The sequence below is a fragment of the Pygoscelis adeliae genome, unplaced genomic scaffold (genome assembly GCF_000699105.1).
Source record: "Pygoscelis adeliae isolate BGI_AS28 unplaced genomic scaffold, ASM69910v1 Scaffold232, whole genome shotgun sequence".
Classification (NCBI taxonomy): Eukaryota; Metazoa; Chordata; class Aves; order Sphenisciformes; family Spheniscidae; genus Pygoscelis; species Pygoscelis adeliae.
This window is the reverse complement of record NW_008824473.1, coordinates 2164115-2175175: the sequence shown is the minus strand read 5'-3', so window position 1 is coordinate 2175175 and position 11061 is coordinate 2164115. Positions and strand designations below refer to the sequence as shown.

The 11061-nt window shown below is 35.7% G+C and overlaps 1 protein-coding gene across 1 annotated transcript in view; it reads left to right on the top strand.

Annotated features, from left to right (window-relative positions):
- CFAP54 (cilia and flagella associated 54) overlaps positions 1-11061 on the top strand; it is a 159883-nt gene that overhangs the window by 120119 nt on the left and 28703 nt on the right. Inside the window, exons 34-37 of the mRNA XM_009321347.1 lie at positions 5751-5804; positions 7225-7441; positions 7806-7900; positions 9452-9621. Coding sequence (XP_009319622.1) covers positions 5751-5804; positions 7225-7441; positions 7806-7900; positions 9452-9621 — 536 coding nt within the window. The remainder of the gene's footprint in view (positions 1-5750; positions 5805-7224; positions 7442-7805; positions 7901-9451; positions 9622-11061) is intronic.

Here is an 11061-nt window from a genome sequence, read left to right as displayed (position 1 = left end):
ATGTGTGGGAAAGTTTTGGATGGTGGGCACTAAGTTGATTTGACAGTTAAATCAAAATACATCAAGATTCAAGTTTTATTAAAAATAAAACTTCAAAGACTAATTTTGTTGAACTACTTCAAGTATCAGTTGGAAACTGTGTGGATACAATTAAAACATTTGCCTCAAGCATTTGTAATCCAAATTCAGAAGTATTAAGCTACTTTATGAAAACTGACAGTGCGTTCAACAAAGAAGTAACAATGGTGTTAGCATTTTCCAAGCTCGGGGATATTTTGAAGTGAAGAAAAATGTAAAAGCTGAACAGTAATTAAATTTTGTAAGTTCTTTCATTTTCAATAAACAAATACATCTGTTAGGAAAGAATCTGCTTTTTTCTGAAATATTATATAATAATAAATACAGTGTTTGTCTACTTTACTAGAACTCAGTTTTAAAATGTTTTTTTGTTAGTTGTCCCTACAAAAACTTTCAATTTGAAACAAATGCAAACACATTTGTCGATAAGCGTCATCACCATCCAGTTCAGTTTACAATTGATATCATTTCACTTAGACAGTTGCAGGACTTCATTGTGTTTATTTTAGAAAGCTTACAGAATTCTACTATTCTGTTACTTATACTGGAAAAATTATGGAATCAAAATGCAGACAGTTTAGAAATGCCTTATGTCAACATCTTCCCAGTAGGTTTACTCACTAATGGTATAGCAAAAAAACCCCCACGTTGAACACAGAGAATAATTTGGGGAAACTTCACTTTCTATATTGTGAATCACATATAAGATAGTATCAGGGGTTAGCTTGAGCCAGCTGAAGAAATTTTTAACACATTCATTCTTCACAGAGCATAAAAGAAGTAGTGGTGGTATGTGGCAGTGAAAGCAGTACTCCTATATTATCTGTATATTTGTAATATATAATTGCAATGTACATTTCTGTAATTGTACCCTTTATGAAATTTATAACTAGATGACCTAATATTTTCCTACAGATTTTACCGTTGTTCACATTATACCAATACTTTGTTTCTGAGATTTGTAAGGACCCAGCTAAATGTATTGAAGGAAGAATCTTCAAGGTAATCAGACTTTTTTTATCACAGCACATTGTATTTCAAATCAACTTTATATTTAAACATTTCGATTTGATATTTCTTCATATATCACTACTATGAAAAGTAATGCTTTAAACTTCAGCTGTTGTTTAGTGTTTCTTAGCACAACAGATTGTAGAGTAGGACTACTTTCTAAATGAAATTATTATTTATATTCTTAATGTTAGTAGGATGTAGAGTTATTTATACAGTTTTACTGTTAATGTCCTACAGAGACTGTTAAGTACTTTCATGATGTCTTTCTGCTCTCCATTTAACAAGCATCCTCCTTAAAGATATGATCATAAGATTTTTCCTCTTAGATCAAAACTTTTTACTTGGTAATTTTTATCTTTTAAATGTTTTCTTAAGTGCAAAACATAAATGATTTTTGTTCATAATGTTCACTTCTGGATTTGTTATCAGTATTACAGTGGAACCAGGTTGTCAGACTTCTGGGAACAGACTTTTGTCATTTCACTAATGTTTGCTTGTTGGTTTTGTTTTGGATTTTTTTAATCCCTTGTTTTTTTTTTTTTAAAGGAATTAACTTGTAGTAAGAGTCGAAGTATTATTGGTTTTAGATATTTTCAGGAAATGCTGATATGGCTTAGGGAGAGTAGCTGAGTACTACGAGACTAAGTTGAGTAAAATCTATGAAACAGATTTTGCTAAGGGGCTGATCTTGGACTGACACTCAAAGCTCTAGCCAGATGAATTAAGTTCTTTTCCTTTGTCAGGAGCAAGTTTTTGAAGAATATGTTTTTGGTTTTTTTTAATTTTTGTTTTTAAAAGTGAAAGATGCATCTTTGAGATTTCACTTATTTACTATAAAATGTAAAATATTTCTTTCCATTGAAGAACATTCTTCATCAATATACTATTCCAGTAGCCAGATCTACTTGAAAATTACCTTTGAATACATTTTATTTTGAGCAAAAAGAATAATTGAAAATTATTTAAATCAAAGGCTCTGTTATTTTTCCACAGATTAAAGTACTTTCAGATATAGGATTTTTTACGGAGGCCTTTCATGAACTGTCTCTGCTTAACTGTGGAGAGAGAATTCCATGGAAAATACCTGCAGGATACAGAAAAATTGAACAAATGAAGGTAAACACCAGTAAAGTATAACGTTGAATTATAACACTCAATTCTCTTTATGAAGCTGCACATACTCCATGTCTGCAAGTTATTACACATTCCAAAAAATTTCCTAAATTTCTTTCAATAAGCGGGTCAAATAGTAGGCATTGAGTGACATTAATTTCTCTCACTGAACAGCAGGAACAAAAATAAATTTTGAAACATATGTGCTGCCTGTTTTATACAGTGGGTAATGTAGACAATACTGTTGAAAAAGTAATGTGTGATTTCATATGTAGACATAAAAAATATGGATAGAGTTCTTGCCCCATTAATGGCAAAATTCCCACTGCCCCAGCCAGGAGCAGGGCAGCTAAGGGGCAGACGGGGCAGCCCCCAGCCCAAGGCATTGGGCACCTCTGTGGGGCCGGGGACAGGCCGAGGCTGGGCCGTGACAGCAGCCTGCGGGTAGGGGTCAGGATCAGGCCTGTTGAGGAGAACTGGGCTCAGACACAGCCCCAGGATGGCCACACAGGGCCGTGGAGTCTGGCCAAGGCTGGGCCGGGATCTGAGCCCACAGGTGGGCCCAGCATGGGGGGCCCGTGGCAGGGCAGGGCTGTGGGGAGCTGTAGACCCGCTCTGCTGTGGCGTCGCTGGGGCAGGGGCTGATGGCCCTGGGGGTCTGACATGGGGTCCTGGGCTGTAGGCAGGGTGGGGGGAGCCCCAGGAGGTGCTGGGCAGTAAGAGCTATTGGTATCCTCAGAGCCTTGACAGTCATGTCACCCCAGGTCAATCTCTTTGATTTTCTCCATATCTAAAGCCAAGTAGTGATCTTACCTTGATCACTAATGTGCTACAAGGTTATGAAGCTGTTAACAGTTGACCTGGGCTTCTTTGTCTTACCTGTGAGCATACCTGTGCAGGCAGATACAGTCCAGAGCTATTTCCCCGTAACAGTTATGTAGCCTTTCCTGGTTTTCCAAGCACATACCAAAATAATCTAATGAGTTATGCTGGACGGATGTAGTCAAGGTCTCCCTTATCTGAGTGGTGCTTTTGGGTAGGTGTTACCCCACGACAAAGTATGTGTGCCAGCACTAGGGAGCTGGACTGAACGTGTGATAGAAGACTAGTGGGACAGGTAGGGACACCCGTTTTGACAGCAGCATGGATTTAACTTGATTGTACAGCCACATTCTATACATGTAATAGGATGATATTTCTAATCTGGTGATAATTACAGGCTGGTGCTGAAAGGGGAATTCCTAACCCACCCCCATGACTTCACATTTGCTTCCCTTACCTTGTGTTGTAGACAGTGAAGCTGGCACTGCAGAGCAAATTGAGTTTAATGAGCTGTTTGAAGGGAAATTCCCCCCTCCCACCTCCCCAAACCCTGAGAGGGAGTTTCCAGCTGACCCATGGCCTCACTGTCCTTTCCTTGCAGCCTCAAAATGGCTATAACCAGCACAGAGCTGCAGTATCTTTTTTGGCAATAGCCAACAAATCAATGTCTAAGCTAATTAATAAGGGACTAATTATAATTACATTTATGATAGAATGTAAAATGTTTACATTTAAAAAAACAGAAATATGGACAAGCACTCCTCCTAGAATAATCTGCAGTGGGTATTAGGTTTTAAATGAAACATGAACTTAATAAAAAGTAAAATTAAAATATTTCTCAAAAAAGATGACCTTTTTAATTTGCCAATGACACTTTCATACTAACTGCATGGGAAGATAAGAAGCTGAAATCCAGTGATTTTCCTCAGAGCACAAGCTACATTACATTCTCATTAGGTTGAGCCATAAGGAGTTATCAGCATCCTCACTGGAGTTGGTTCTGCAAAGCTTCCCTGTTCATGGCTACAGTAAGGAATGCATTTACTTCTTATTGATGCTAGTCAATGATGGTTGGACTTGATGATCTTGGAGGTCTCTTCCAACCTTAATGATTCTATGATTCTAGTCAGGTTAAAATGCATCTTTAAGTCTTTTCCTTAATTTGTATATTGTCTGAAGAGCTCACAGAGTTAAGATGAGGTCTGGTTGATTTGTCACTGTCTTTTTCCAACTGGGTTCACAGGTAAGTGTTCGGGTTATCCTGGTTTTGGCTGAGATAGAGTTAATTGTCTTCCTAGTAGCTGGTACAGTGCTGTGTTTTGGATTTAGGATGAGAATAATGTTGATAACACACCGACGTTTTAGTTGTTGCTACATAGTGCTTACACTAGTCAAGGACTTTTCAGCTCCCCATGCTCTACTGACTGAGAAGGCTGGAGGTGCACAAGAAGCTGGGAGGGGGCACAGCCAGGACAGCTGACCCAAACTGGCCAAAGGGATATTCCATAGCATGTGACGTCATACGCAGTATATAAACTGGGGAAAGCTGGCCAAGGGGGCTGCTGCTCAGGGACTGGCTGGGCATCGGTCGGCAGGTGGTGAGCAATTGCATCATGCATCACTTGCTTGGTATATTCTTTTTTTTTAATTTTTATTATTATTCTTACTACTACTACTACTACTACTATTACTATTGTTACTACTATTATTATTACTATTATTACTATTTTACTTTATTTTATTTCAATTATTAAACTGTTTTTATGTCAACCCACGAGTTTTCTCACTTTTATTCTTCCGATTCTCTCCCCCATCCCACTGGGGCAGTGGCTGTGTGGTGCTCAGTTGCTGGCCGAGTTTAAACCATGACAGGGTGAACAGCAGAGGACGTTCAGCATTAGGTCTCTGGTTAGGGTGTGACACATGTCGAAGCTAAGTGCTTGCTGGACTTTTGCACAGCTCTCAGAATAAGAAGGACCCGTGTTCCAGGGAATGAGAGAGATGATAGAGGGCTACTTCTGGAGTATAGAGTTAATAAAAGAGTTAATAAAAACCACGTAGAGCCTGAGTGACAGTTGTGTGTAGAGCTCTCAGTTATGATGAAGGCTGGAGATGATCTTTACCTCTGCCTTTTCCTTCTCCTCTGTAGACTGATTTGTCTCCTAGTGAACAGGTAAAGAGTTTTTGAGCAAGGACTCAAGGACGGTTAGGGTTCAGAAAATTGAAGCACGTATAAGCAAAGAAATAGTTGTTTTTAGAGCCCTCAAGGAGGCTGAGGTCTCAAGTTCATCTTGACCTGTAGCTCTTGCTTTTGTTCCATTCACAGATCTGGGCTCTGGTGAATAGCAGAGGAGGCATGTGCTAAGTCTGGAGTTAGGTTTGGGATTCAGAAATGTAAAGAACATAAAGGCAATTGATGGTTGGTGTCTATAGAGCTCCTAGAATTTGGAAGAGGATTTTTGTTGGTTTATGCCTTTTTCTCCCCTTGCTTCAAGTTGAATAATCCTGGTGAATGGCATAGGAGGTGTAGGGATAGTTCTGGGTCTTGGTTTATGTTTCAGAAATGTAAAGCCTGTAGAAGCCAAGTAATTGTTAGTATTTTTAGAGCCCTCAAAGTATAGTTGGAAATGCACTACACTTGTCCACTGCTCTGCTAACTAACTCACTTATTTTATACTCATATTGTAACACATTACTTATTTTTGGTTTTGTCCATTTTACAGGCCTTACAGAAATTTGACTCCTCAGAATCTCTCCTGACTGTTACAAATTTACAGGTAAAAAAAATCTGAAAGAGCTAAAAATTTTATGTTAGACATAAATATTTATTTCTCTGGCAGAGAAATTACTTGGTTAGAGATTATTTGGTTCAGAAAATATACTTCTTGTTAGTAAAAAACAGTAAATAGAAAACATACTCTCCTCAACAGTTTAACATTTCCTAACCTATAAATTTTATGGCTGACCTCTCAAGGGAGAGGCAAGTACCATTATCATCATTTTTCAGATGGGAGACTTAATATGTACAAATCTGTGACTTGTCTATGCAAAGCATACTAGTAGAATTATTCAGGTTTTGTCATGATATGTAGGGTCTGGTGTTTATCCTGCTAAAATACCGAGAACATCAGTCATCCAGCCTTATAATTTCTATCAATCAGACCTGTCTTCATAGATTTGTCCTAATTCAGATTGGGGTTGAAGTCCATTTCTGGGGCGGGGGGCGGGGGAGTGAATCTGTAAACCAGTTAATGAACGGTCATTTCTCATTTTAATTAAAATCACATGTTTGTCAATTACTTCTTTTTTGTTTTTCAGTTTTAATAATTTTCTTTCATTTTCCTTGTCACAGATCCCTTGAGCCAGTAGGGGTAAATGTTAGCAGAATGTGGAAAAGAAACTGTACCATAAAAACAAACTGATAAAATAGAAAAAACCCACTTTCTTCCTCCACTTTTCTCTCTTTTGTTTACAGTAAGCTTGTGTATCTCCTACAACAGTCGATATTAGAAGACAGAAATGAGATGTCTATCTTGACAGCTTTTGATTTCACTAGTTTCAGATTTATTTTGAAGTTGTGCTTTATCTTGAGCTTTTAATTTGAACACTTCACAGTCTATATGGATCTCTTATTGGTCTCTTTATGATTTTGCAAAGCTGTGTAGACTTCAACATCTAAATTTATTAATCTAAAGTGAGAATATTAAACTCAAGATAAAACAAGGATGCTGTAATGAATAACAAAAAGATTCTATGAAATATGCTAGAATGGTCTGATACAATAATTTTTTTCCTTGCTTAATCTTTCTAGTTAGGGTGAATTGTAACAACAGACTTTCCTTTGAGTTGAGATTTCTGAACTACACATTTAGCTACATATTTTTTGTGACAACCTTAGCTCAAAGAGTGCTATGGACAATGCAGAAAACTAGAACTCACAGAGTAATAGCTATATCTTCATAGATGCACCTTCTACTGGAAAACTGATCACTGAGGCTATAGCAAGTGCTACTAAGGGGTAAATTAAGTTTGGAAAGGAAAACAGCAACTCATCCATAATGTCTAAGAGCATATTACTAATATTTTTCATGTTAATTGTTGATAAACATCATTATTAATAGAAGCAGAATATGCCTTGAACAAGAAAAACGTAAAATATGTAATTTCAGATAGTCCCAATTGTTAACTGTCTTGTAGGTACTGGAAGACATATTTAATTGGAGTCTGTCTTTAACAATGGTGCCACTGTGCAACCAACAAATTATGAATAAATTAACCTTAGCCAAAATGCATCTCATCATTTGCCTTTCTGCCACAATAAATAATATACCTGAAAAAGTGGAAAAACATGTCTATTCTGTTGATAACAACAACTTGAAGGAGCCAAGCAGAATTACAGCGTCAAATGTAAAAGGTAATGTAAAAATGTAAAAGTATAAAGGTGGTGGAAAAGTGCATTTATTCTGCAACTTGTTTCAAGCATAGTATTTCCACTTCTAACTGCATATGCATTAACGTGTCATATTCTAAACAATATTCATATTAAGTGTTGCTGGAAAAATCAGTCATTATTGAAATAATAAGCATTAAGATTTCTCAAGGGTTTTTTAGCTAATATCTCTGATATTATTAGAGCTGTATTCCATTCTTCCTCACTTATTTTGATATTGAAAGTCCCAATTATAAATAGAGAAAAAAGGGCCATATTCTTCAAATTACTGAGAATGCTTTGGTTCTGCGTCTGTTATCTGAAATTTCATCTGAAATGTATTTGACAGTTGATGCTGATAAGAATTCAAGACAACAGGAACAAAGAGACACAATGGTGCAGCTCGTTGACTGTAAAGATGAATTAAATATGGCCATGCTGAAGGTAATTTTGCTTTTTAGGAAAAAAGGCTTAAGAAACTGCAGATTGTTCCAAAAACATTGCTAATGCTTTCAATGTAACAGAAATTATGATGGGAGGATGGCATGAATAAGGGGACTAGAAATTTCTGTTTTGAATCTGATTGTAATCTTACTAGCTGTACATGAAGTCCTGGTGGTTTGGTACAGTTTTTCAAATGGTCTAGTTTATGCTATATAAATGTCCATGGGAAATATTGTCACAATCAAGTCTCAGTGTGACTGTTTCAGCAACAAGGGTAAAGACTGAATGGGATTTTAAGGATAAAATCATCTCCTTTCAGAGGGTGACACCTGTAGAACGTGTCAGAGACTCTTTGATGGGGCAGTATGCTCTACAAAGAAATGGAAAACCATTCTCTACCATACATGAAATGTCTCAAATTTTTCATGTTCCTGTTTCTGATAGTTTCTTTTGGAGAAAACATACCCGAGCTTATTAGCTTCTTTGTTTGAAGGGGTTTTGTTTGTTTGTTTTTGGTTTTAGTTTTTGTTTTCTTTTGTTTAATTGTAAACTGCATGCTTGGCAGTTTCACATCACAAAAAGACCAAAATTGAGGGCTGACATATTCTTCTTTCAGAGGGGTCTTCCACTTTGGAAGTATCTACTTTTGGCCATTGTTACAAAGTAATGTACAAAATACATATGGAGACATGGAGGATGATTTTGTATGGCAATTGGTATATGCCATACACTAGAAACTTGAAAGTTTTAGTATAGCTTGAAAATAACTTGAAAACAGTATCTTGAAAATAACTAAAATAGAAATGTTAAATTAATTTGAATGGGGCTCGTTTAAGAGACATGATATATTTCTTGCCCTTCTGATTTTTCTTTAACCATTCTATTCTTTTGTTTTCTTAAGCAGAGCTCTGAATTCATTGAGGAAACTGGTCAAAAAAAGATATTGGATGATACAAACCTTCAAATTATTTTTAAATTTGACTGAAAACTCCATGATTGAGATCTTGTTTAAAATGATCTTTCTTTTAGATTTGGTTTTCACAGCTTCTTACAGCTTTGTTTGTCAGACACTAAATTACAGTTGAACTTTCAGGATACATACTGCACTCAAGGATCTGTCAAAGTATAGATAGAAAAGAATATAAAACTTCTTGCAACATCTTTAATGTTGTTTTTTAATACTGTATTTTATTGTTTAAAATGACTAAGCATAGTAAGTAGAGTATAAAATTATGAAGTATACCTATAAGATAAAGATAAGAATGAAAAATTAGTGAGTAATATTGCTAAGCCATAAAATATGTAGTTAAGCATAAATTGCAGTAGTACAGCCACAGTTAAGATGTTGCTACTTTCAACACGTTGAATCTGTAAACCTGAAAAAAACAAAATTAAACCTCCCTGATATTTATAGAAAAGGCATATTGTATTCAAGTTGATTTGTTTTAGGGTGCAGTGATAGTAGGCTATAACAGAATAAAATACTTCTAAAGAAATTTTTTATTTCTTTCATTGTTTTTTGAAATCATACAATGCTGTATTCTTCTCTAGGGGATTTTACTGACAGAAGCTGAAGAAAGTCTTAGCCATCTTGTGCAGAACATACAGGACAAATATGATGGGGAGATATCTTGGTGTTCTGCTGAAGATTTAGAGGCTCTCATTGAGGCCAAACTTCAGCTTGCTGCTATTTCTCAGCAAAGGCATCAAGCAGCTTTCAGGTAAGTAATATTATGAACAACCTTATGTTGCACAGCCTTGACTACAGAAGATTAAACAAAAATCCAGCATTTTTTTCTTTGAATCCTTTATGTCTAAAAAGGCATTGATGTAACCTTTAACATAGTAGAATAGATTTTAGCAGGCATTAATTATATTGTTAGTGATAGTGTGTAAAATACTGTTTTATTTACATGATCTGCCAGATATTTTCTCCAAATTACAATTTCCAAATTCTGTGATTTTTCTGAGGTTCTGATTTCTTTTGGAGAACTTCATGAAATTACAATTGTGCTGTTCTTTGAATATATGTGGCATACAGAAATACATTAACTCTTTGTAGATGTTAAATTCTGAACATTGTTTTGATCTTTTAGCTAAGAGGATTCTTCTGTTTAGCATACCTGTAATTTTAAATTGATTTTTATAAGAATACTAGTTTAACACTACATCATTTTTATTAGTGTCAACCTCTTTTTATCTAATTTTTTATTAGGTTGAAAAATCTTTGGGGGTACAAATTGTTAATTAGAGATGCAGCATATAGAGGTGTAGCACTGTCACTTGCCTGACTATATTGAGATTAGGTAGAATGTAGTCAGTATTTGTAACACTTGTTATGTCTAATTTGACTAAACATACCAAAATTATTACAGTAAATCTCACATTATAGTAAGTACCAAGCAAAAAGCAAAATTAACATTTTTTTATTGTTGGAATACTGGTGAAGATTGCTGTAACTTTCTTACTGATGAAGTGGTAGGTGATTCAGCTGGCCAACAGATAAGCCAGTCTCAATGGTTGGTTTTTTTTTCCTTTTTACCCAATTAACAAAAAAAGAAATGTTTTCTTCGATGTCAAAAGCAAACTATCTTCCTTCTCCCAGCTGTCTTAGGTGAATAAACAAACCTCCAAATTAGATAGCCTTTAAATAGCATAGTTCCTTTTTAGCTGCTATGGTACAGCAATAAAAAAATAAAATTAACAAGGACAGGAGCTTCACAGTACTGTATAGACTACTGAACTGAAAACAGTGAGAGTACTGCAGCATGGTCTTTAACCCGGGTTTTTTTTACGTTATTTTAAAAGATAGAAGTTTCCCAAAAGTTCAGATATTAGGACTGTAATAATTTAGTAGTAATGTCATTAGTGAAGCTGTGAAGTAAGAAGTTGTAGGCTATTTGTGGACATTTCTCATCATGAAATATTAATCTATTTCAGTGCCTTTTGAATTAGATTAATTTACCATAAATTTGTCAAAGAGAAAACAACAAATCACTGGACAGTGACCTCATCGTGCTTTTGATTGCCATGTGGATTTTATAAAGTTATCATATTAGTAACTAAGGACCAGTATGCAGACTTATGAAATATCCTGTGCATAAACCCAGTTTAGCTTGATACTAGGCTAGGTAAAACCTGTATTAGTAGAGTTCGGACCC